At 43.6% G+C, this 27823-nt stretch overlaps 1 protein-coding gene across 1 annotated transcript; it reads right to left on the bottom strand.

The window, feature by feature from the left end:
* Nucleotides 1-374: 374 nt before the first annotated feature.
* Nucleotides 375-24483, bottom strand: commd8 (COMM domain containing 8). The gene is made up of 5 exons (XM_068036044.1): nt 24235-24483; nt 17174-17329; nt 14559-14711; nt 8282-8437; nt 375-684 (listed from the first exon to the last, which is right to left on the bottom strand). The coding sequence occupies exons 1-5, from the start codon at nt 24277-24279 to the stop codon at nt 664-666; spliced, it is 531 nt and encodes a 176-aa protein (XP_067892145.1). The 5' UTR covers nt 24280-24483; the 3' UTR covers nt 375-663.
* Nucleotides 24484-27823: the final 3340 nt, after the last annotated feature.

Raw genomic sequence — 27823 nt, 5'->3', positions numbered from 1 at the left:
CAGATATAAATATCTTACAAATGGAAGGAGTGTGCATACAATATACACAGTTTTGCAAGATTTTTTCCTGTTATACATTTCTCCTTTCCCTTCTCAAAAGGTAATCAATTCACAAGTAGTTGAGAGGACTGTGCCAACTGAAATAGTTACGAGGTAATACCATAAAATACTGCAAATGAACCAGTAATTGCAGTTTGTTCTTCCATTCCAGAAAATTGAGTTGAAAAATTTGCATGAACAATCATGAGGGAAATCTGAGACCTCAACCGCAGAAATAACGTTAATTCCTCAGATAGAGCTTTCTATTCGGGCCTCTTGAATCAAGTAATGAATGCATAAGCAAGCTGCAGATCATCAGTTAGGTAACAAAGCAAAAACTTTAGTACTGTATATTTCAATTGTTGTGGCCAGTTATTGAATCAAATACTGTGCATGTCAAACATACTTATCTCTGCTGAGCATCAAAAGCTAACCAAACACTTTAAAGAATAAAACAGATTTTCAAGTTTCTGATAGTTCTCCAGGCTTGACGTAACTTTATTTATTCATGGAATCCTGATGATGTAATTACTTTCTTTTACTTCAGGATCAGCACAAGGCTCCAAATAGCTCTCAGTCTCTATTGGAAATATTAGAGAAATAGATACCACTGATTATCTCCGATCATTTTATTTGTAGAACAACCTGAAAGAGAGAATTTGGTAAATTTAAGACTGAGAAATAATTGAATATATGCCAAAACAGTTTCTATTTTAAGTAATACACCAACATATTGCATACATGTTCAGGAATTATATTACAAGTAGCCTTTTGAAAAAAGTCAAGAAACAGCAGAGAGAGGGGGGGACGAGTTGCTTCTGTTCCAGCATATACTTTACTTTTAGAATAAATCTTACGCAGTTTCGCTGCGGAAAACGTAGTAAAGAAAGCAAGACCTTCCAATTTTCATAAAAAGGGGCACTGAAAAGAATTTGGGCATTCTAAAAATAAATTGGAGATCAAGGGAATGAGATGCTGACAAAGAAAAAGAAAAAACAAACAAATCTAGAGATGGCAATAGGAAGCATGTGAGGCACAGAGACACAGAATTAACTAATGAAGAATTATGATGAAAGGCTGAGTAAATTGGGCCTACATTCCCTGGAGTTTAGAAGAATGAGAGGTGATCTTACAGAAACTTACAAGATTCTGAACGGCTTGACAGGGTAGACACTGAGGTTGTTTGTTTTCACTGGCTGTGGAATCTAAAACATGGGGGCACAGTCTCAGGATAAGGGGACAATCATTTAGGACTGACATGAGGATAAATTTCTTCACTCAAATGGTTGTGAATTTTTGGATATCGCTACCCCGAGGGTAGTGATTGCACCACTGAACATATTTAAGGCTGATGTCACACGATGAAGTGCGATGATACAAATTATGGACTAACTCTGAAGACTTATGAAAAACTGACCGTCTTTTAAAAATTAATCTTTATTTTTTTTTAAATGGACCATGTCCTATAAAATGGTCACACTGGCCTTTGTAGATTCAAACTGTCTGACAAAGACAAAGGACAAATCTTCGAAGATGAGTTGTCAATTGCACCCCATCCTAAAACATACTAAAATTGAATGACTTCTTCTAAAATAAAGGTGGTGTGAAGTAGTCACGTCCTGGGCCATTATGCAATCACCATTGGGAAGCGATCAGAATGTCTCCTACCAAGAAGTGAGAAGTGACACAGCTTTGCCTTACAAAAACAGCCTAAAGAGAAAGAGCCGGAGAGAGAGAGGAGCAACATCCAGCAGCTTGTTTTCCAGCAAGCCAGAAGGCACGTGCCCTGCTGTAGATTCTTACTTCTACATTATACAGCAGTGCACTAAAAGTGATCCATCATCTTCAACTGAACTTTCAATCAAGAGAGAAATCTACAATCATCTCAGGCCTGCACCCAGAGAACTTGATTTCCTACCCTAAATAAAAATCACTTTCCCTTTTTCCCCTCTCTCTGTCTCGTGTGTGTGTGCGCGTGCATGCACGTACACACGAGTGAATGCGTGAGTGGAGGCAGTTGCAACAATTTCGGGATAAGGCATACTGATCAATAAAGAATTGATTTTTTTTGAACCTGCAGAAAATCTGTCGCTGTCTGTTTATTTGAAAAATAAACCATCAAGAGGTTAAACCTAATGACAAAACTCTTGCTGCGGTCAGATGGGGAGCTGAAAAGCAGAAACCACCCATACGGCACCAGGTGGCTGTAACACTGGGATAAACAAATTTTTGGTCTCTCAGAGAATCAAGGGATATGGGAAGTGGGCGGAAAAAGAGAATTGAAACCCAAGATCAGCCACAATCATACTGAATGGCGAAACAGGCTTGATGGGCTACATGGTCTACTCCTGCACCTATTTCTTTTGTTAACATATTTAGTTATTGATTTAAAACAATTTTGTATCAATTTCAGAATCCTTGCTATCTTAACTACAGACTCTACACATGCACCGAGAAAATTATGGCTGTGCAGCAAACACAAGCTGGACTGACAGAAATGCATATCTCAGAGTCATATGTGCAGTATTTATGTAACAGGCCCACTATTCTCATTGAAAAAAACCACACGTGACAGATGCAATTAGTAACAGATAGCAGACTGACAAATTATTAATGCAGTAGCAATGGGCAATGTGATTCAAAATAGATTTTTCAGGTCACTGATCACACAAGCATTTTGCAGAGCCTCAAACAGTTTCTGAATGAGTTTTGTCATCAGTGCATCTTTAATGCCACAACCAGTTTTTGGATAGCATTCCAGACTTACAATCAATATGTATAAAATCAAAAGAGCTCAGTCTCTCACATACGCGACTGTGGTCTTAATCAACAGCACATCCACTTGAACATAGCAAAGTCTAAATGGTGACAACAACTGGCACAGTGTGACATATTCCAGGCAAGGCAATATGCTAAGAAATATTTGTAACAATCCCAAATTTATAACTAAAATGCTGGTAAGCCATCATGAAAGATCTCCTGGTTTTTGCCTTTCTACATTCTAAAAGAGAATGTGAACAGAATCATTTTAAGAGAGTATCTCAACATCACAACTACTTCTTTTGTTATTTCCTGAAGCTGTTAATATAGGATAATGACAAATTTTCTATCAATATTAATTTAGTTACCAAATCAAGTTCTCTCAGTCAGCACTCATGGTTCAGAAAAAACTTTGACTCAAGATCAGATATGTACTGAGTTTGCTGATCTCAACCATAGCAGCAGTAAAGTTGCTGCAACTGGCTTCAATGTTCACTATCTGCAAAAAGGGGAAACCGAGCAATTAATGTTTCAATTCCTTATTACCCAGTGCAAGAAAGTATCCAATGGTGTAGGGTGAGTGAAATGTGGAGAAAATTGGGGACAGATAATTTTTTTTAAAATTCATTCATGGGATGTGAGCATTGCTGGTAAGGTGACCATTTGTTGCCTATCCCCAATTGCCCTTGAGAAGGTGGTGGTGAACCGCTGCAGTCCATGTGCGTAGGTGCATACACAGTGCTGTTAGGGAGCTCCAGGTTTTCGACCCAGCAACAGTAAAGGAACAGTGATATAGTTACAAGTCAGGATGGCATGTGGTTGGGAGGAGAACTTGAAGGTGGTGGTATTCACATGTGTCTGCTGCTCTTGACCTTCTAGGTGGGAGAGACTGCAGGTTTGGAGAGTGCTGTTGAAGGAGGCTAGGTGATTGCTGCAGTGCATCTTGGAGATTGTACACACTACTGCTACTGTGCACCAGTGGTGGAGGGAGTGAATGTTTAAGGTGGGGATGGGGTGCTGATTAAGTTTTTACTATTGCAACCAGTTTCTATTTATAATGGATCGATATTGTTACAGGTTTGAGAAATGATAAACGTTAAATTAGCACATCTCTCTATATTGATAGCTGGTGGGCCAGTACCAACTGCGACTTTGTTAGCTTCCCAATGCAGCTCCACCTCCTGCAGCCAGGCATAGCAGTAATAGCGCAGTACTTTGTGCAGTGTGTAACACTATTTTAGAAAGTAATAACCACACTCCTAATGTGAAGCTGGTGTCAAACAGGCACAGAGGAACACCAAGTTCCATGCTGAATCCAGGAAAAACTAGAGAGATTATACAGTTAAGACTATTAGCTCTACATACCAGATCTACATAGAATTACATTGTAACAACACACAAGGCTATTTTGCTCAAACCTGTCAGTTCGCCCAACACCTGTTTGTGTTTATCCTTCATGTCAGCAATCATCCTAATCCCATGCACCTGCCCTGTTCCCATCAACCCCTGTTCTTCAAACACCCAGCAAACTGATTCTTAAATGTTGGCATAATCTCTGTTTCAGTCACCAATGCACAGCAATGCATTCCACAGCCTCAACACTGCCAAAAAAATTCCTCCTGCATCCTAGCCTAAATTCTTGACCGCAATGCAAGATGTGGCGGCACAGTGGCTAGCACCGCAGCCTCACAGCTCCAGCGACCCGGGTTCAATTCTGGGTACTGCCTGTGCGGAGTTTGCTAGCTCTCCCTGTGTCTGCGCGGGTTTCCGCTGGGTGCTCTGGTTTCCTCCCACCTCCAAAGACTTGCAGGTTGATAGTTAAATTGGCTATTGTAAATTGCCCCTAGTGTAGGTAGGTGGTAGGAGAATGGTGGGGATGTGGTAGAGAATATGGGGTTAATGTAGGATTGGTATAGGTGGGTGGTTGTTGGTCGGCACGGACTCGGTGGGCCGAAGGGCCTGTTTCAGTGCTGTATCTCCAAATAAATAAATAAACAAACTTGATGCATGAAGTTCTAACATAGAATGGGTAAGTTTAGGCAGACATAGCACAGTGGATTGGAAAAAAAGTGACTGTTCCTCATTCACAACTGGTAGTAGGATAAAATCCAAATAGATAACTAAAGAAGTGGGGCGATATTCAAATCCTAGTTATTAATAAAAAAAAATACGTTGAATCATCTATTGAAATATCACAGAAAAACTGGGACGGGGAAATGCTTTGATTTATGCCAGTTTGATCCAGCAACATCTTAAGTCACCAATCAATTAGGTCAGTGGTAATGACTGAGGGAAGAATCTTTGGAAAGACACCAGGAGAACTCTCTGCTGAACCAACTTATAGAAAAAAAGGCCACCAGTTAATATCTCATCTTAATTAAACTGACTGCAATAAATGCAATGAATGTACTAAGTCCCAAAATACTTCCTCATCTAGTTAAATCAAACATTTCACACCTGATGGAAGCCCCAAGTTGCCAAGTCCTTAGAATGCCTTTTCTTGCCCTGAAAGAGGTAAGTCACATGGCATGGCCAGAGAACTATTTTCTGCAGAATATTTCCAACTACTGATTCAACTTAGTCTCCAGAAGGCAGCAGAACAACACATGAAAACATTGTATTAGGTTTTAACTGCCAAAAACTTTAATAATGGAATAAGTCAATTGTAGCAGTGACACAATGGCCCAGATTTTGCTGGAGCGGAGCATTTTTAAAAGAAATTCTTTCATGGGATGTGGGCATCGCTGGCATTTGTTACCCATTTAATTTGTCCTTGAGCTAAGTGGCTTGCTAGGCCATCTCAGTGGGCATTTAAGAGTCAACCACTTTAATGTGGGTCTGAAGTCACATGTAGGCCACACCCCAAGAAAGGACAGCAGATTTCCTTCCCTAAAGGACATTAGTAAATCAGATGGGTTTTTACATCAATCGATGATAGTTTCATTACTGAGATTTTATTAATTAATTGAATTTAAATTCCACCAGCTGTTGTGGTGCAATTTGAACCCATGTTTCCAGGGCATTAGCCTGGGCCTCTGGATTATGAGATCAGTAACATTACCACTACGTCACCGTCTTCCCCCTTATCATGCGGCATACGCTGTTGTTTAAAGACTTCTTTCCTCACTGTTCAGCTCAAAACATATTTAGCTCAGCAAGTTGCTGAAAGTGAAAGTTAATAACTTGTGGCAAAGGCACCAGTGTAACCTTGTGAGCAGTGGGACCAGTAGGCAATCCCCTTAATCATTGAGATTTAAGGAGAGAAGGAAACAGGAATGAATGGAGAAGGAAATTGGGTGAATTAGAGACAAATCAGGTACAGAAAGAGAAATAAAGAGGGAACGAAAGATTGGATTGAGATGGAAAGATTTTTTGATTTTACATTTTCAAAATAAACTTTGCATATTTTTCCACAGAACTTCATTTGAAAGATATGATTCAAACCATGAGAATTGTTGCAATGGCAATGGACAGAATGATAACAAACATTCAAGAGAAAATAGAAAGCAAGGATGATAATATTTGCTAGAATTGCTGGAACCACTCAGCAGGTCTGGCAGCATCTGTGGAAAGACAAGCAGAGTTAACGTTTCAAGTCAGTGACCCTTCTTCAGAACTGCAGGTGGAGGCAGACCAGGGATGTAGCTGCACCTGAAAGTTCACAGGATTCAATACCACGAAGACACTGTCACTTCATTCCCGCACAACCTCCGCCAGCACAGAAACACTCACGTCGGTGGGCTCTGTTGCACATGTACAGCGGGTGGCACAACCTAGTAAGCACTTCACAGAAACACAGGAGGAAGTAGCAGAGGCAGTGTCAGCTGCGGCCACTTTCCCTCGGAGGAGTGAGGGGAGGCCCACCAATGCGCAGCTCGATGCAGATGGCAAGCTTCGTCGTCAACAGCAAAGCAGTAGAGGCTCCTGTCACAGAGATCGCTATATCTTTGTGGGCAGCTTTCTTCGAAGTCAGTGGCGAGTGCCCTTGCTTTGCTGTTGACTGCATAATCCAGGTCAACACTTCGTAACTGGAATGGGTGGCCTGTCTTACGAGGAAAGATTGGACAGGCTAGGCTTGTATCCGCTGAAATTTAGAAGAGCAAGAGGCAACGATTGAAACATACAAGATGCTGAGCGGTCTTGACAGGGTGGATGTGGAAAGGATGTTTCCCCTTGTGGGAGAATCTAGAGCTAGGGGTCACTGTTTAAAAATAAGGGGTCTCCCATTTAAGACAGATGAGGAGAAATTTTTTCTCTGAGGGTCATACGTCTTTGGAATTCTCTTCATCAAAAGGCAGTGGAAGCAGTCTTTGAATATTTTAAAGGCAGAGGTAGATAGATTCTTGATAAGCATGGGGGTGGAAGGTTATCGGGGGTAGTGGAAATGTGGAGTAATTGGTTCAGCCAGGAACTTACTGAACGGCTTGAGGGGCTGAGTGGCCTACTTCTGCTCCTAACTTGTATGTTTGTTTGCAGAATAATACCAACAGCCAAAATTTAATGCCCTAGTTAAGTATCTACTTTGTTTGAATGAATGGAAAGTCCTGCTCTCTGATCCTCCAGTTTCATGGCTAAGGTGAGGTAGGCGCTATGGAACTCGGGGGTGCTTGGTCATATCTGGAGTTCAGCAATAAGGAGGATCTTTTGGTAGAGTGGCAGATACTAATGAGTGACAATATCATTTGTGTTATAAAAGCGTGTGCATGTTCTGATGGAAATTCCTGCTTCTGCTCACAAAACACAATATAATTCAAACCGCAGCAGCAGTTAAGAACCAAGAGCACCAGTAAAGGACAAATCAGGATTCCTGGATTCCACAATAAAAATATATCCTCAGTTTATACCATTGTGTATAATAGGCAAATCGTGTTTGCCCGAACGCACCTACTATAAGTAGTGGGGACTTGTAATATTTACTAATTTTACTAAAATTAAAAATTCAGAGGTGACAGAAAAATAATTAATTTAATAATGTACACCAACAGAAAAACTATCTAGTCTTGAAAACAATTACTAGTTAACCCCTTAGATACTAGGTAATCCCTTAGGGCTATAAGGGAGTTTAAAAGGTTTGGAATTAAAACAAACTGCTGGAAATACTTAGCAGGTCTAGCAGCATCTGTGGAGAGAGAAGCAGAATTAACATTTCAGGACTGTGACCCTTCATCAGAATTGCTTTAATAAAAAGATTTGGAGTCATTCTCCATAGTGCTATCCAATGGTCATCACTGTAAAGACTGCAAGAAAGAATAGAATTGTGCCCAGTTGTGTTGCATCTCCTTCTTTGGAAATATAGCTTATCGACATTTACTACTAGATTCACGTAACAATTGCCACTGGGGGAGAGGTACTAGGCATGTTGGCGCCTGTGCACCTTGACTTCAACATGAGTCACCACCTTCAGAAAATCAGCAATTTGAGGAAAACAAAATCAATAATTATTAGGCAGCATACAGAGGCACACTCGAGTACATAAAAATACCTTATTTGCTGCCTCGAGAGAGTGAATGAGGGTTTGCAGCTCTTCTTTGCCCATCTCAATGGAAACAGGCTTCAATACTCCATTTTCCCTAACATCGAGATCAAGATTCAGCAGTGGTGTTTGAAGAAAGGCAATCTTATCACTCGACAAAGGTAACTGTAATTAAAAAAATGCTAAATGAACTTTGTAAATTGATGTTTGAACTTCCCCTTTTGTTTTATTCAAAGGATTGAATCTAGAATACAGTTTGAATACTGCCAATGCACACATGAAAGTAAACTAGTTGACTTCCCATATTCTGCACACAACATATTTAGCTTCCTGTACAAATGTCAGAACACTTCATATAGTAGGCATGCATCAGTACTCAAGCTACCTACCAGTATAATTGACTAGAGTTTCAGCTGTCTAAAAATTAAACAGAATACATTTGCTTGTGAAAATGAAACAAAAGAAGCACAATATAGAATATGCATTTACAAAACTGCACTTAGATTATCCTAGCTTATAAAATCGGAAGTGTCTTATACTTGATTTGCTGCTCAATAAAACAAGAAGCTTTATCACGTTTGTGTTAAAGTACACATTAGTTTAAGATATAAAAATTGGATACGAAAATATACCAAAGCTGCTTTTTTATTTTTATTAGTGCACTTAAGCCGCATGTAAATTGAGATAAATATTCAAACCCTGTTGTTGCTAAAATATCCAACAATATGGTCGGCTGATTACAATCCTCACTTTTCAGTGCTCAGATATTTCCTGCTGCTGATGCTGTTTGCTTTCCTCCCATTTGCTAGACACAATTTTCATTTACCACACTTTTCCTGAGTTTTCTGGGGAAGATTAGTCAATTGTGCAACTTCCTACTGCACAGCTCATTGCAGCTCTGAATCAAGGTGCATTACTGTACCTTCAAAATAAATGCTTAAAATGCACTTTATCTGCAACAAAAAATTTACTTTATTGGTTCACTGGAGAAATGGAATCTATGAAATACAACTGGCTGCCTTTCCATTTTTTCAGCACGACAGCAATATTTTCAGCTCCCATTACCTCAAGTCAATTAAAGTCACAGCTTTTCTTTTAAATTCTGATGATGCACCCAGCAACATTCTTGCTGTAATACATTCTGCCATAGTTGCAATGTCAGGTTCATTTAGATTTACTCAAACTGTACAGTTATACCATAAAAGTTCCAGAGCTTCAAGTAACTTGCCCCTCAATTCATTTGCAATCCAAACTGACAGTTCCCACAGAGCTGCAAAATTATCCTTTTCAAGTGTTTCTCCAACTTTCCACCAATACTTACTATAGAATCTGCTTTCGCCATAATTTCAGATCTTAACACACTGCGTAAAAGAAAAACTCTCATCTCCACATGGTTCTTTTGTCAATTATCTTAAATCTGTGTCCTGTGGTTACTGACCTACCAGGCAGTGGAAACAGTTTCTCCCTATCTGCTCAACGAAAACGCTGCATAATTTTGAAGATATTGAAGTAATTATTTCAAAATTTTATTTGAAAGTTGTTTTGGAAATTAGAAATTTGAGTTAGAGAGAGATTGGGCCAAAGATTGCTCACAGTAAAGGGGTGCTTCACTGAAGCATGAGGTAAATTAACACCAAGTCAAGAAGAGATCAGGAGGAGTGATCAAAGGAACTGATTTTTAAAAAAGGAAACGGAGGTGGAGAAGTAAAGAAGTTTAGGGGCAGAATTCCAGAGTGCATCTTAGGTACCTGAAGGCGTAGCTACCAATGATGGGCAAAAAGAAAATGCACAAGAGGCCAGAGTCAGAAGAAAAGTGCATGAGAGATGAGGGGGTGATGCAGGGGGAGGTTACAGAGGCAAGGCCATTGCAAAGTGGGAGTTTACAGACAGTGCAGTTTGGAACACCAAAGATGACATTGGTTAATTGAGTCTGAAAATGAAGGAGCATAAATGAGGGTGTCAGCAGCAGATGAGCTGAGGTGAAATGGAGGACTTCAAGGAGCTATACATAGGTGGATTTTGTGAGGGAGAGTATGAGGTTGGAAACTCAGCTCTTCATCGAACAGCATCCCAAGATTATGAATAGCCTGGTTCAGCCCAAGATAATGCTGGAGAGGGGGTGATGGAGTTAATGATAAGGGAGAGGAGACTGTGGTTGAAACCAAAGACAGTGCCTTTAGACTTCCCATTATTTTGCTGGATGAAGTTAAGACTCATCCAAGACTGTATGTCGGACAACCAATCTGGCAGCATAGAGTGTGTGGAGGTGGTGCACAGATAGGGCTGGGTGCTGCCAATGTGCATGTGGAAGTAATCTCATGTAAGCAGATGATGTCACAATGGGCAGCATGCAGAGGAAGAGGGCTGAGGATAGATCCTTGGAGACTCTGTGGAAGCACATGGTTGGGAAGAGAAGCAATGCGCTATGACCAAATAAGTAAGATTGAAAACAAGCGAGAGCAGACTTGCTGAGTCATGGGGCACTCTCGCCTCCATGTCAGGATGTTCTGGATTCAAGTCCCATTGCAGAAACTTGTGCAAATAATCTAGGCTGACATCTCGGTGCAATGGAGAGGCGGTGGCATTATGGTATTGTCACTGGACTAATAACCCAGAGTCCCAAGATATTGCTCTGGGGACATGGATTCAAATCCCACCAATGCAGGTGGAATTAGAATTCAATTAATAAATCTGGAATTAAAAGCTGGTCTAATGATGGCCATGAAACCATTCTCGATTGTTGTAAAAACCCATCCGCTTCACTAATGTCCTTTAGGGAAGGAAATCTGCTGTCCTTACCAGGTTTGGCCTACATGTGACTCCAGATGAGGTTCACTCTAAAATGCCCTCTGACATGGCCTAAAGCCAGCCACTCAGTTGTATCTAACCGCTACAAAGTCAATAAGGAATGAAACCGGACGGACCACCTGGCATCGACCGAGGCACCAGAAATGACAACAGCAAACCCAGCCCCGTCGACCCTGCAAAATTCCCCTCACGAACATCTGGGGCTTATGCCAAAGTTGGGAAAGCTGTCCAACAGACTAGTCAAGCAATAGCCTGACAGTCATACTCACCAAATCATACCTTACAATGTCCCAGACACTGCCATCACCATCCTGGGTATGTCCTGTCGCACCAGCAGGAGGTGCTGGAACAGTGGCATACAGAAGGGAGGGAGTTGCCCTGGGAGTCCTCAACTTCGACTCCAGACCCAAGAAGTCTCATGGCATCAGGTCAAACGTGGGCAAGGAAACCTCCTGATTACCACCAACCGTCCTCCCTCAGCTCAGGAATCAGTGCTCCTCCATATTGAACAGCACTTGGAGGAAGTTCTGAGGGTGGCAAGAATGTACTCTGGGACTTCAATGTCCATCAGCAACAGTGGCTCGGCAGCACCACTACTGACTGAGCTGGCTGAGTCCTAAAGGACATAGTTGCTAGACTTGGTCTGCAGCAGTTGGTGAGGGAACCAACAGGAGGGGAAAATATACTTGACCACATCCTCACCAAGCAGCCTGCCGCAGATGCATCTGTCCACGACAGCATTGGCAGGAGTGACGACCACACAGTCCTTGTACAGACAAAGTCTCGTCTTCACATTCAGGATACCGTCCATGGTAATATGTGGCACTACCACCATGCTAAATGGGATAGATTTCAAACAGATCTAACAATGCAAAACTGGGCATCCATTAGGTGTTGCAGGCCATCAGCAGCAACAGAATTGTATGCAACCACAATCTGTAACCTCATGGCCCAGCATATCTCCCACTCTACCATTACCATCAAGCTGGGGGACCAACACTTGTTCAATGAAGAGTGCAGGAGGGCATGCCAGGAGCAGCACCAGGCAAACCTCAAAATGAGGTGTCAACTTGGTGAAGCTACAACCCAGGACTACTTGCATGCCAAACAGCGTAAGTAGCATGCGATGGACAGAGCTAAGCGATCGCATAACCAACAGATCGGATCTAAGCTCTGCAGTCCTGCCACATTCAGTCGTAAATGGTGGTGGACAATTAAACAACTAACTGGAGGAGGTGGCTCTACAAATATCCCCATCCTCAATGATGGGGAAGCCCAGCACATCGGTGAAAAAGATAAGGCTGAAGCATTTGCAACAATCTTCAGCCAGAAGTGCCAGGTGGATGATCCATCTCGGCTTTCTCCTGAAGTCCCAGCATCACAGATGCCAGTCTTCGGCCAATTCGATTCACTACGCGTGATATCAAGCAACGACTGAACGCACTGGATACTGCAAAGGCTATGGGCCCTGATAACATTCCAACAATAGTAATTAAGACCTGTGCTCCAGAACTTGCCATGCCGCTAGTCAGGCTGTTCCAGCAGAGCTACAACACTGGCATCTACCCCGCAATGTGGAAAATTGCCCTGTACACAAAAAGCAGGTTAAATCTAACCCAATTACCGCCCCATCAGTCTACTGTCAATCATCAGTAAAGCGATGGAAGGTGTCATCGACAGTGCTATTAAGCAGCATTTGCATAGCAATAACCTGCTCACTGACGCTCAGTTTGGATTCCGCCAGGGCCACTCAGCTCCTGACCTTATTACAGCCTTGGTCCAAACATGGACAAAAGAGCTGAACTCAAGAGCTGAGGTGAGAGTGACTGCCCTTGACATCAAGGTAGAATTTGACCGAGTATGGCATCAAGGAGTCCGAGCAAAACTGGAGTCAATGGGAATCGAGGAGAAACTCTCCACTGGTTGGAATCGTACCTAGCATAAAGGAAGATGGTGATGGTTGTTGGAGGTCAATCATCTCAACTCCAGGACATCACTGCAGGAGCTCTTCAAGGTAGTGCCCTCGGCCCAACCATCTTCAACTGCTTCATCAATGACCTTTCTTCTATCATAAGGTCAGAAGTGGGGGTGTTCGCTAATGATTGCACAATGTTCAGCACCATTCGTGACTCCTCAGATGGTGAAGAAGTCCATGTAGAAATGCAGCAAGACCTAGACAACATCCAGGCTTGGGCTGACAAGTGGCAACTAACAGTCACACCACACAAGTGGCGGGCAATGACTATCTCAAACAAGAGAGAATCTAACCATCTCACCTTCAATGGCATTACCAACGCTGAATCCGCCGCTATCAACATCCTGGGGTTTACCATTGACCAGAAACTGAACTGGAATAGCCATATAAATACCGTGGCTACAAGAGCAAGTCAGAGGCGAGGAATCCTGCGGCAAGTAACTCACCTCCCGACTCCCCAAAGCCTGTCCACCATCTGCAAGGCACAAGTCAGGAATGTGATGGAATATTCTCCACTTGCCTGGATGGCTAACATTCACTCCCTCCACCACCGACATACAGTGGGAGCAGTACCATCGACAAGATGCACAGCAGCAATGCAGCAAGGCTCCTTAGACAGCACCTTCCAAACCAGCGACCTCCATCACGTAGGAGGACAAGGGCAGCAGATGCATGGGAACACCACCATCAGCATGTTCCTTTCCAAGCCACACATCATCCTGACTTGGAACTATATTGCCGTTCCTTCACTGTCGCTAGGTCAAAATTCTGGAACTCCCTCCCTAACGGCACTGTGGGAGTACCTATCCCACATGGACTGCAGCAATTCAAGAAGGCAGCTCACCAATTTCTCAAGGGCAATCAGGGATGGGCAATAAATGCTGGCCTAGCCAGCGACGCCCACATTTCGTGAACAAATAAAAAAAGAACTATGGGAGCGCTGCACTTTTGAAGGTGTCGTCTTTCAGGTGAGATGAGGCCCTATCTGTCCTCTCAGGTGGAAGCAAAAGATCCCATGGCACTATTCCAAGAATAGGGGAGTTCTTGTGGTCCCCTGGTTAACATTTATTCCTTACCCAACACCTAAATAAATGACCAGATAATCTGTTTTAATTGTTGTTTGTGGAAGCTTGCTGCACACAAATTGTTTGCCACATTAAAGAACATTATAATACTGACTACACTTCAAAAAGTACTGCATTGGTTGTAAAACAACTTGGGAAGTCCTTAACGGTTTTACATAAATGCGAGTCTTTCATTTCAGAGAAGCAGCGTTGGAAGATATATGATCGACCCTGTTAAGGGTTATTGAGAACGAGAAGGGATAACGCAGAGCCCCCTAGAATGGTGTTTGCAGGTAGGGCAGCACTTTAAATAATGGGTTCAAGGTTTAACTTGCAATCAAATGCAACTCCATGGATAGATTATGGTGATGGCAGAGAAATCAGCTTAAAATGTTGACAGTGCATTGTATCTCTGGGTAGGATCCATTTTATCCTATACCTTTAGCTGCCAATCAAAATCCTGCAGTTGAGCAGACGACACAGAATTTGTTCTCTCAGTTAAGGCCCACTTGAGCTCCTCCTTTCTTCCTTTTAAACAGTTAAGTATTGCTTCTTGATGGGGTGCACTCAATCCATCCAACAGCTGCAGAATCTGACAAAAACAAGAATCTAATTAGTACTATTCTGAATACGAGAGGCTTTGATCCACTGTATTTTTTTCAGACTTAAGACACTTACAGTATGTACACAGAATGGTTTCAAGAATTATGACTGCTTTAATTTCACCTGTAAACACACAGGTAATATTAAACGATGTATCAAATGTAAAACCAGTTTTAAGGGAAGTAATGACTATAAAAAACTTTCTTGGTCGTCTTCTTTGGCCTCCTTGTCTCGGGAGACAATGGGTAAGCGCCTGGAGGTGGTCAGTGGTTTGTGGAGCAACGCCTGGAGTGGCTATAAAGGTCATTTCTAGAGTGACAGACTCTTCCACAGGTGCTGCAGATAAAATTGGTTGTCAGGGCTGTTACGAAGTTGGCTCTCCCCTTGCGCTTCTGTCTTTTTTCCTGCCAACCGCTAAGTCTCTTCGACTTGCCACACTTTAGCCCCGCCTTTATGGCTCCACGCCAGCTCTGGAGATCGCTGGCAACTGACTCCCACGACTTGTGATCAATGTCACAGGACTTCATGTCACGTTTGCAGATGTCTTTAAAGCATAGACGTGGACAGCAATGACTTTCAAATGTGTCTTAAATGTGAGTATTGAAACTAATTTACTGTAAATTCAAAGCAGTTTTTATGTCAAAGAAATTCTAATTATGCTATTGACCAATACTTGAAACAGAAAAAAATGCAAGCGTGAGGAAACAGAGCAGCGCAGTGGGATTAGTTTAAGATTGCTCCAGTAATGAGTTGGCACAACGTCGATGGGCCAAATAGCTTCCTCCTGTGCTATAACCTTCATGGTCTACAGCTTTGTATATTCCATCCTTCCACCACGCAGGAGGTCATTAAAAATGAATCTTTCATTTGCTCAATCAATTTCATAAGGATCCTAACAGCTTTCCTTGGACATTGAAACAGTTTGACACAGGACAACACAACTGCCACCCCAGCTGCCGAGAATGAGGCATATTAATTTTGTCATATGAACATTAATTTTAAAGTGCTGCTGGGCTGAAAAGATGACTTGTTTAAAGAGATAACAGCAGTGGCTGGGAACATTTGCATTCTAAGAGACAGTTGCCTGGAGAGACAATAGAACTGCTCTTTGATCCAATTAACCCAAATGGATTCTGATCAGACATTGAATGTGTAACAAGCCAACATTCCATCCACCCCCCACCCTCCCACTGAAGGTGTCTGCTAAGATGGAGAATCCACAAAAAACGGTGAGTTTGTTGGAAAAAAAATTAGTCACATGACTAACCCGCTGGCCAACTTGGGGGTTTGAATTGTGCTCACAGCACAGTCAGAAGTCAGAGACTGCTTTGAAGACAAAAGAGAAAAAAGGTCTCTCTTCCAGGCTCTCCCCCTCTCACACAAATTTCCAGATCCACTGAAGCCACTTAAACCTCAAGAGAGAAGATTCCTACATCGAAACTTCTTCACCCAGAGTGGTGAACCTGTGGAATTCGCTACCACAGAAAGCAGTTGAGGCCAAAACGTTGTATGTTTTCAAGAAGGAGTTAGATATAGCACTTGGGTCTAAAGGGATCAAAGGGTATGAGGCGAAAGCGGGAACAGGCTACTGAGTTGGATGATCAGCCATGATCATAATGAATGGCGGAGCAGGCTCAAAGGGCCGAATGGCCTACTCCTGCTCCTATTTTCTATGTTTCTATGAAACAAGTTTGAAAGCGTGCACTGGGCCCCAACGAAACGGCAAGATTTAACTGCAATCAAAGACTCTACATCGAACTCAAAGGACAGTAAATGAACTCCAGCTATTGCTTCAAACTTTTCCCCTTTATTCTTTCTCCTTTGCTGTCTCTATTTGCGTGTGTTTATCGCATATGCATGCTAATGTGGTCGCGCGTGTATTCGCAGTTGTTTTAACCGAATTAGAGTTTTAAGGTTAATAAACTTACACCTTTCTTGTTAAAATCTAAGAAAACCTCTCTGGTTGATTTCTTTGCCTTACAATCGGAGGCAGTTTGACTCTGATTGGTCAAGGCATTGCACTGAGGAATGAACCAGCGAATGGCTGTCACTTATTTTGTTTAGCTGAAACAGGCACAATGTGTGTACATATTCTTTCTGTCTGCAAAGAATAGGACCCTGTGAATTAATATATGTAGCTTCCAATATGCGCAAATGTGCCACACTGTGAGCCCTGGTTCATTCCTCAGGGCAATGCCTTGACCAGTCAAGCTGCCTGTTTTAAATTTCAAACAAAGCTTGGCAGTTAACTGTCAGTCACCATAAACTGGTGCATTCTCCATGGCAACTCCTCTACCAGAGTCCACTTGCCAACCAATCAGCACTCTCTTCTCATACAGTACAAATTTGTTGCTTTCCCTTACATTGGTATTGTTGCTGATTGTCCTGATGAGTGCAAGACGAAAAGCTTCGACAAAGTGTCTCTTTTCAGCAATATTCAAAAAGACCAACCTCTTCATCTGGCAAAGGCTTGCCACTGGCATGTTTTACAAATGCTGAGGCTTCTTCTAAGATCTCCATCCATTCCACAAGATTCCAAACACTTCCATAATCCCGAAATCGAGGAAGTGCACGTCCACAAATACCATCAATTACTCTGTGAATGAACTGCAGAAAAATAGAAAGCTTTAATAACAAAAAACCCACAATACACACACAATATCCAATTCCATTTGAAACTGCATTATTGTACTTATTTCAATAGACATTTGTAGTGAAGCATCAAGACCATGCTTGAAAAAATATCTGACCCCCTTTGTTCTTCTACAGATACCCTCAGTCTATGTTTCTTGGTTTCTCTTTGCCAGTCAGCTGAAAATCTTTCACACTTTATCCTGCAAAATCTTTCATAATGTTAAAAATCTCTATTAATCGCTCAAAAGAAAAATGCTAATTTTTCAAACATTTCTTCCACTATTTAAGGAGGGAGGGAGAGAGAAAACAGGGAATTACAGACCTGTTAGCCTTACATCAGTCATTGGGAAAATGCTAGAATCCATTCTAAAGGATGTGATAAATGGACACTTGGATAATAATGATGTGATTGGGCTGGTCAACACGGATTTATGAATGGGAAATCATGTTTGACGAACCTGTTGGAGTTTTTTGAGGAAGTTACCAACAGAATTGATAAAGGGGAGTTGGTGGACATGTTATACTTGGATTTTCAGAAGGTTTTTGAGAAAGTCCCCCACAGGAGGTTGGTTAACAAAATTAAAGCACATAGGATACAAGGTAATACTGGCAAGGATTCGGACTGGTTAACAGGCAGAAAGCAGAGAGTAGGAATAAACAGGCCATTCTTGCATTGGCACGTTGTGCCTAATGGGGTACCACAGGGATCAGTGCTTAGGCCCCAGCTGTTCACAATATATATCAATGATTTGGATGTGGGAACCAAATGTAGTATTTCCAAGTTCGCGGATGACACAAAACTACAGGGGGAATGTGTTGTGAGGAAGATGCAAAGTAGCTTCAAGGGAGAAAAAATGTGGCAGATGGAATAAAATGCAGAAAAATACGAGATTTTCCACTTTGGTGGGAGGAACAGAGTATTTCTTAAATGGTGAGGGATTAGAAAGTGTAGATATACAAATGGACCTGGGTGTCCTGGTCAATAAGTCACTGAAAGCTAACATGCAGGTGCAGCAAGCAATTAAAAAGGCGAATGGTATGTTAGCCCTTACCACAAGAGCATCGATACAGGAGTAGTGAAGTCTTGCTTCAATTGTATAGAACCTTGGTTAGGCTGCACTTGGATTACCGTGTGCAATTTTGGTCCTCTTACCTTAGGAAGGATATTATTGCCATAGAGGGAGTGCAACGAAGGTTCACCAGATTTGTTCCCGGGATGGCTGGACTGTCCCTTGGAGAGATTGGGGAAATTGGGCCTGCATTCTCTAGAGTTTCGAAGAATGAGAGGTGATCTCATTGAAACCTACAAAATACTTAAAGGGATAGACAGGGTAGATGCAGTTAAGATGTTTTCCCCTGGTTGGGGAGTCTAGAACCAGGGGATACAATTTCAAAATCAGGGACAAGCCACTTGGGACAGAGATGAGGAAAAATTTCTTTACTCAAAGGGTTGTGAATCTTGGAATTCTCTACCCCAGAGGGCTGTGGAAGCTCAGTCATTGAGTGCGTTGAAAAGAGATTAACAGATTTCTAAATACAAATGACATAAGGGGATATGAGGATAGTTGGGGAAAAGGCATTGAAGTGGAAGATCAGCCATGATCATATTGAATGGCAGGGCAGACTCAACGGGCTGAATGGCCTACTCTTGCTCCTATGTTCCTCATAACACCTCTCATTTTCAGATTAATTTTAGCCAATCTTTACTGTATCTTTCCATGGCTGTACTATCCATTTTATAATGGGTTGCCCAGAACTGCACACAATACTCTTAACTGTAGTCTAACCTAATTCAAATCTGTACATTCATCATGACTTTCTTGCTTTTATATTCAATGATCCTATGTACAAAATCCAGAAATCCCTTCGCTCACATTCCCTTGAGTTTACAAAATTGGCAGGTGATCTAATCAAGCCGCTTAAACTATTCCCTCCAATGGGTGTAATCCATAACAAGAGAACAAAACCTAAATGACATAGCGCTAATTTCAAGGAGTGAAATCAGAAAGCACTTCAAACAAAAGATATAGTGAGTGAAAATCTGGAAATCACTCATCCACAAGGTTGTAGATGTTAGGTCAACGGTAATTTTCAAGACTGAGATTGATTGACTATTATTGGGTCAGAATATCAAGGGAAGAAAGGCAGGTAAATGGAATTGAAGTACAGATCAAGTCATGATGTAACCAAATGGTAATATAGTCTTGAGGGCAGAAGAGCCCACCCCTACATTCATGGCCTTTTCCTACATGCATCTCTGATCATCTATTAATCTACACACTTAATTCTGTTTCTCTACTCATTTAAGAATCTTACCATTTAGGTTACACTTCCTGTCAGTTATATCCCATCACCACCCACCCATATAAAACTTGACATTTATCTGTGCCATTGCTTTTGTCATTTATCAATGGGCCATATGGTCTACTCCTGCTCCTATTTCTATTGACTGGTCCATGAGTTGAAGAAATGGTAAATCACATGCATACCCATGACACCTTTCCATACAAGCGCAGGAGATGCAACACCTGCCCTTTTACCTCCTCCCTCCTCACCGTCCAAGGCCCCAAACACTCCTTCCAGGTGAAACCGATTTACATGTACGTCTTTCAAGTCAGTATACTGTATTGACTGCTCACAATGTGGGCGGCACAGTGGCGAGCACCACAGCCTCACAGCTCCAGCGACCTAGGTTCGGTTCTGGGTACTGCCTGTGCAGAGTTTGCAAGTTCTCCCTGTGACCGCATGGGTTTCTGCTGGGTGCTCCAGTTTCCTCCCACAGCCAAAGACTTGCAGGTTGATAGATAAATTGGCCATTGTAAATTGCCCCTAGTGTAGGTAGGTGGTAGGAGAATGGTGGGGATGTGGTAGGGAATATGGGATTAATGTAGGATTAGTATAAATGGGTGGTTGTTGGTCGGCACAGACTCAGTGGGCCGAAGGGCCTGTTTCAGTGCTGTATCTCTCTATGACTCTATGACTAATGCAGTCTGCTCTACATTGAAGAGACCAAACGCAAGTTGGGTGACCACTTTGCAAAACCTCCGTTCAGTCCGCAAGCATTACTCCGAGCTTCCAGTTGCCGGTCATTTTAATTCGCACTGAAACAGCCCCTTCGGCCCACCAAGTCTGTGCTGACCAACAACCACACATTTATAGTAATCGTACATTAATCCCATATTCCCTACCATATCCCCACCTTCCCTCAATTCTCCTACCACCTACCTACATTAGGGGCAATTTACAATGGCCAATTTACCTATCAACCTGCAAGTCTTTGGCTGTGGGAGGAAACCGGAGCACCCGGCGGAAACCCACACAGTCACAGGTAGAGCTTGCAAACTCCACCCAGGCAGTACCCAGAACCGAACCCAGGTCGCTGGAGCTGTGAGGCTGCAGTGCTAACCACTGCGCCGCAGTGTTCCAATGAAGCTCAATGTATACTCGACGAACAGCACCTCATCTTGTAATAAGGTACTCAACAGCCTTCTGAACTCAACATTGAGTCCAACAATTTCAATCTATAATCTCTGCCCCCATTTTGTTTTCCTTTTTCTTTGCAGGTTTTGGTTTTACTCTCACTTTTCTCTTGTTTTTGCTTTCTGACTGCAACTGTTCATGATTCTGCCATTTGTGCATCCTCTGGACGTAACTTTTGTTCCTTGACTACTCTCATTATCATACCCATTGGCCCAGCACCACCAACTCTTTTGTCATTTAATCCCTCCTGCATTCCACCCTATCACAGACCTTCCCTTCTCTTCTTTTTCCACCCTTCCTATGCCGAAAACCTATTACATTGCTAACTTTTCCCAGTTCTGATGAAAGGTCACAGACCTGAAACGTTAACTCTATTTCTCTCTCCACAAATGCTGCCTGACCTGCTATTTCCAGCATTATGTTTTTATTACAGTTAAAAGTAATTTGTGCTGGAACCACTCAGCAGGTCTGGCAGCATCTGTGAAAAGAGAAGCAGAGTTAACGTTTCGGGTCAGTGACCCTTCTTCGGAACTGACAAATATTAGAAAAGTCACAGGTTATAAGCAAGTGAGGTGGGGGTGGGGCAAGAGATAACAAAGGAGGTCGAGATTGGACCAGGCCACATAGCTGACCAAAAGGTCACGGAGCAAAGGCAAACAATATGTTAATGGTGTGTTGAAAGACAAAGCATTAGTACAGATTAGGTGTGAATACACTGAATATTGAACAGCAAGTGCAAACCTGAAAACACAGTGGGTAAGCAAACTGAACAAACTAAGATGAAATGAAATAAATGCAACAAAAAGATTGTAAAAAATGTAAAAACAAGGAAGAAAAAATAACTAAAAATGAAAGTAAAATGGGGGGCTGTCATGCTCTGAAATTATTGAACTCAATGTTCAGTCCGGCAGGCTGTAGTGTGCCTAATCGGTAGATGAGATGCTGTTCCTCGAGCTTGCGTTGATGTTCACTGGAACACTGCAGCAATCCCAGGACAGAGATGTGAGCATGAGAGCAGGGGGGAGTGTTAAAATGGCATGCAACCGGAAGCTCAGGGTCCTGCTTGCAATTTCCAGTTTCCTGGTCCCAACCGCCTCCTCTTCACTATGGACGTCCAATCGCTCTACACCTCCATCCCCCACCAGGATGGTTTGAGGGCTCTCCGCTTCTTCCTGGAACAGAGGCCCAACCAGTCCCCATCCACCACCACCCACCTCCGCCTGGCTTAACTTGTTCTCACATTGAACAACTTCTCCTTCAACTCCACGCACTTCCTTCAAGTAAAAAGGTGTCGCTATGGGTACCCGCATGGGTCCTAGTTATGCCTGTCTTTTTGTGGGATATGTCGAGCATTCTTTGTTCCAGTCCTACTCAGGCCCCCTCCCCCAACTTTTTCCGGTACATTGATGACTGTATCGGTGCCGTTTCCTGCTCCCGCCCCGAACTGGAAAACTTTATCAACTTTGCTTCCAATTTCCACCCTTCTCTCACCTTTACATGGTCCATCTTTGACACTTCCCTTCCCTTCCTCAACTTCTCTGTCTCCATCTCTGGGGATAGGTCGTCTACTAATATCCATTATAAGCCCACCGACTCCCACAGCTACCTCGACTACACTTCTTTACACCCTACCTCCTGTAAGGACTCCATTCCATTCTCCCAGTTTCTCCGTCTCCGACGCATCTGCTCTGATGATGCTATCTTCCATGACGGTGCTTCTGATATGACCTTTTTCCTCAAACGAGGATTTCCCCCCCACTGTGGTTGACAGGGCCCTCAACCGTGTCCGGCCCATTCCCCGCACCTCTACCCTCACCCCTTCCCCTCCCTCCCAGAACCGTGACAGGGTTCCCCTTGTCCTCACTTTTCACCCCATCAGCCTCCATATCCAAAGGATCATCCTCCGCCATTTCCGCCACCTCCAGCGTGATGCCACTACCAGTCGCATCTTCCCCTCCCTTCCCCTGTCAGCATTCCGAAGGGATCGTTCCCTCCGCGACACCCTGGTTCACTCCTCCATTACCCCCACCACCTCGTCCCCATCCCATGGCACCTTCCCCTGCAATCGCAGGAGGTGTAATACCTGCCCATTTACCTCCTCGCTCCTCACTATCCCAGACCCCAAACACTCCTTTCAGGTGAAGCAGCGATTTACTTGTACTTCTTTCAATGTAGTATACTGTATTCGCTGCTCACAGTGTGGTCTCCTCTACATTGGGGAGACCAAGCGCAGACTGGGTGACCGCTTTGCGGAACATCTCCGCTCAGTCCGCAAGCAGGACCCTGAGCTTCCGGTTGCTTGCCATTTTAACACTCCCCCCTACTCTCATGCTCACATCTCTGTCCTGGGATTGCTGCAGTGTTCCAGTGAACATCAACACAAGCTCGAGGAACAGCATCTCATCTACCGATTAGGCACACTACAGCCTGCCGGACTGAACATTGAGTTCAATAATTTCAGAGCATGACAGCCCCCCATTTTACTTTCATTTTTAGTTATTTTTTCTTCCTTGTTTTTACATTTTTTACAATCTTTTTGTTGCATTTATTTCATTTCATCTTAGTTTGTTCAGTTTGCTTACCCACTGTGTTTTCAGGTTTGCACTTGGTGTTCAATATTCAGTGTATTAACACCTAATCTGTACTAATGCTTTGTCTTTCAACACACCATTAACATATTGTTTGCCTTTGCTCCGTGACCTTTTGGTCAGCTATGTGGCCTGGTCCAATCTCGACCTCCTTTGTTATCTCTTGCCCCACCCCCACCTCACTTGCTTATCACCTGTGACTTTTCTAATATTTGTCAGTTCCGAAGAAGGGTCACTGACCCGAAATGTTAACTCTGCTTCTCTTTTCACAGATGCTGCCAGACCTGCTGAGTATTTCCAGCATTTCTTGTTCTTTTTATTTCAGATTTCCAGCATCCGCAGTATTTTGCTTTTATAAAAGTAATTTATGTTCACTGGACCCCTAAACTTTAAAACTCATCGTTTTCATCAATGAAACGAGCGAGGCCATTTGTTGACTTACTGCCCTTATCAGAGCCCTGTAACTGCCTAACTAACGCAAACGGGAGAAACTTCACAAAACTTTTAAAATATGAAACAAATATTGAAGAGAAAGAAGCCAGAAAGGTACAGAGTTCGGACCAATGAGAGCGCACGCCCGGCTCCAAGGGTTACCTGCAAACACCCGCACTCCGGGCAGCCAGTCAACCCGTAAGATACAGACCCGCCAGCTCACCTACGGGAGCGCTGGTAGGAAATGCCGAGGCTTCAGCTGGGGCCTTACCAGCCGCGCTCGGATTCATTTTCACAGAGATGAAGATTAGCTAGCTCTGGCAGACAGAGAAGAAAAGAGGGCCCCGAAACCCCCCCCGCCCGGCTCCCTGCACTTACCCTGGGGCAGTCCTCGGCCTCCAATTTCGCCAGTAAGGGCAACATCTCCCCGCCGGGCAGTCACGCGCTCCGCTCACGTGCTGGCCGCGCGCTCAGCCGTTGGGCTGTCACCTTAGCCTCAGCACCAATAACCCAGAGAGAGGGAATACCGGGCAGGCTCCTCCTCCTGTCCACAACAACCTGACTACAGGTGGAAGATACATCCGCATGGATGTCAAGATCAGACAAGGATTAGATGCTGCTCTTTTCTTCCCATAGCTCAACACTCAAAACAGGAAGAACAACCATCTGCACAAGGTATCATTGGGCTGCAGTGTCACCGAATTGTATCCCAGCATAAGTCTGTGCTTTCAGGAGACAAAGAGATAAATTTGGATTAAAGATATGAAACAAATTAAACAGTACCGAAGTAGTTTTCTCCAAATTATTCTCTTTTCTCTTGAACTGAGAGGCTATCCCAGACCCACACCAGGCAATTCTAATTTTTGTCAGCAAGCTTTTTTGTCCAAAAATATACTTTATTCATTAAAATGTGTAAATATTACCTGACAAAACAGTTCAAATTTGACATTTCGGAAAGTACAATAGAAATCAGGTTCCTTCGATACAGAACATGAGGTGCCTCACAATTCTTGCCATTCCATTTTTAATGCAATGTACATAATTTGCATTATATAGCAAAAACATTTTTGGTGCATACAGCCCAAGGGGTTTTACACGGGTTCCAGCCCCTCGGTATACTATGGCGGGAGCAAATTACTGTTACAATCTTCACAGGTGGTAGTATTTCTGGATTGGGTAGTTCAGGTTGGTCCCCAGTTGGCCTAAAGTGGCACATCCCATTTAAATCAAACTGCTCCAGGATAGACAGCCTTTAATTTTCAAAATCAGAATTCCTTGGAAAGGAAAAGCAAAGAACCAAAAGAGCTGATTTCTGCCTAGTTGGAAATAAGCAACAATGAGGATCTTTTTTGGAGTAGTTTCTTTCTGTTCAAGAGTTTGGGCATGCTTTATGCATAAAATATTCTCTTCTAGTCTTTCTCCTTTTAAAAATAAAAGTACCTTAACAGGAACAGATAGTGATATTAAAAAATTGCCAACAAGAACAAAAGATACAGGTTGAATTAGCTCATTAGGCTATGGAGGAAAAAGCAGGCAGGATGAAGAAACAGAACGGCCACAATTTTACCAGCCGCGTGCAGGCATGAATGAAGGTGCGGGGGGAGCTGTAAAATAGCATGTCTACGTCAGGCAGGCTATCCAATATCATCCTGCCATCGGCCGATTTTTTACAGAAGTAGCCGGTGTGGCGTGTAACTGGCTGGCTGATTGGAGGCAGGCAGACAGTTTTGACCCTTAATGAGCCAAATAGAGCAAGATTATGCCAGGGTGATTTCAATCTTACCAGCAGCGAATGGGAATTGAGGAGGCTCGGACGCTCGCTGACTGCAACGAGGCGAGTTATCAGCACCAGTAGAGTTGTGAGGATAATGGAGGGTCTGTGAACCAGTCGACACTATGTGTCCTCAACTAAGCCAAGCCAGCTATCACATTTGGAGGCTCTGCAGAGGGTGGGGGCAAAGTGATTTGCTGCTGCTGAAAAGGTGTCACTCAGGTCCTAAGTAGCGTGTGGAGCCACTATGGGAGGCAGTGGTGGAGTGGTAATGTCGTTGGACTGGTAACCCAGCAAACCCAGGCTACTGCTCTGGAGATATGGGTTTGAATCCAACCATGGCAGATAGTGAAATTTGAATTTAATTAATCTGGGATTTAAAAAGCTAGTCTAATGATGGCCATGAAGCCATTGTTGTAAAAACCCACCTGGTTCAATGTCCTTTAGGGAAAGAAATCTGTTGTCCTTACCAGGTCTGGCTTACATGTGACTCTAGACCCACAGCAATGTGGTTGAATCTTCAAAAATGCCCTTTGAAATAGCCTAGCTCAGTTCAAGTGCAATTAGGGATGGGCAATAAATGCCTAGCCAGCGATGCCCACATCCCACAAAACAAATGTTAAAAAAAGCCAGGGAAAAGGTTCCTAGGAGGCTCAAGGCAGTGGAAGCTTCATCTGTAATGAGGTTAGTGTTACCAGACTCTAACTCCACCAGTGAGGAGGAGTGTGGACCAAGAGATGTGCATGCAGCCACATGGTGTGGCTGTGCAGTGGCCAGGGGACCTCCAGCAGCCTGAGGAAGCCATTGGAGGTGGATGAGGAGGGCGCAAATGACAATGAGGACAGCCTGGTCGCAGAAGGTGCTACCCAGCTCAGTCGGTGTACTGGCAGAGGCTCAGCTTTATCGAGGTGTCTGAGCACCAATGCCTATGCAGACTGTGCCTCTCCAGGGAGGTGGGTGCGGAGCTATGCAGAATAATGGAACAGGAGTTGAGAACACATTGAAATGGCGGCCACCCAATGCCTGTCATCTTAAAAGTGACGTTGGCACTCAATTTTGTTCACCAGTGGATTGTTCCAGGGATTGTCTGGAGATCTCTGTGGTACCTCTCAGTCAGTGGCCCATCGCTGCATTATGGAGGTAACAGATGCTTTTTTCCGTCGGGATGGCCAATATATCAAGTTCACAACCGATCAGGCCAGTCAGGTCGAGAGGGCAGTCGGCTTCGGGGCCATGGCTGGATTTCCCCCAGGTGCAGGGGGTCATTGACTATATTCATGTGGCCATTAATACTCCCCCAGAGCAGCCAAGTGCCTTTGTGAACAGATAGGGCTTCCACTCACTCAATGTTCAGGTTGTGTGTGACCACCGTAAGCAGTTCATGCAGATGTGTGCGAGGCTTCCAGGAAACTTCCATGACTCCTACATTCTTAGACAGTCCCAATTGCCTCAGTTCCTCAGGCCACCCGAGCACCTTCGTGGCAGGATCCTGGAGTACAACGAATATCCTCTGAAGTCATGGCTTCTGACCCCTGTGCGCAATCCCATTACACAGGCAGAGGACACATACAACTGCTGCCATATGAATACAAGGGCCACCATTGAGCTGGACATTGGCCTGCTGAAGATGAGGTTTTGATGCCACGATAGATCTGGGGGAGCCCTGCAATACGCACCCTCAAGGTATCCCGCATCATTATAGTCTGCTGCACATTGCAAACCTGGCGCTCCAGAGGAGAGTAGCGCTGCAGACAAGGAAGACATTGAGTGAGCTGAATCCTCAGAGGAGGAGGATGGGCATGAGGCGCCTCAACAGGTGGCCAGTCGATGAAGATGGCATCGGGGGGAGGAAGGGGTCAAGCCACAGGTCACTTACAGATGTAGCTCTCTGATCTGCAGACGTTTCACTTGAGGGTAAGTGGAGGGGCAACTGAGCCAAGAATTTCTATCGAGAGGCCATGTTGGGATTCAAACCCATGCTCCCAGAGCATTAGCCTGGACTGCTAGATTACTTGTCCAGTGACATTACCACTATGTCACCACCTCCCCCAGACGTCTTTGCTCACCTGTCATCGGAGACCCTCTGCATCTCTGTGTGCCCGTGACCAGTATGTGCAAAGGCCTTCATCAAAACAGATGCTATGCGTCCCTTCCCTTTTACAGACTATACAGTCATTTAATATCTGGCCAATGCCA

The sequence above is a fragment of the Heterodontus francisci genome, chromosome 1 (assembly GCF_036365525.1).
Source record: "Heterodontus francisci isolate sHetFra1 chromosome 1, sHetFra1.hap1, whole genome shotgun sequence".
NCBI classification, from domain to species: Eukaryota; Metazoa; Chordata; class Chondrichthyes; order Heterodontiformes; family Heterodontidae; genus Heterodontus; species Heterodontus francisci.
Note: the sequence above shows the minus strand (reverse complement) of the source record. Positions and strands in the feature narration are given on the sequence as shown.

What these genes read in the sequence shown, in the direction of transcription:
- commd8 (XM_068036044.1), bottom strand. Translation starts at nt 24,279, where the DNA reads ATGTTGCCCTTACTGGCGAAATTGGAGGCCGAGGACTGCCCCAGG. An exon ending in AGCCTTTGCCAGATGAAGAG is followed by an intron (nt 14,712 to 17,173) that starts GTTGGTCTTTTT and finishes TGTTTTTGTCAG; the next exon opens with ATTCTGCAGCTGTTGGATGG. An exon ending in ATTTTGATTGGCAGCTAAAG is followed by an intron (nt 8,438 to 14,558) that starts GTATAGGATAAA and finishes TTTTAATTACAG; the next exon opens with TTACCTTTGTCGAGTGATAA.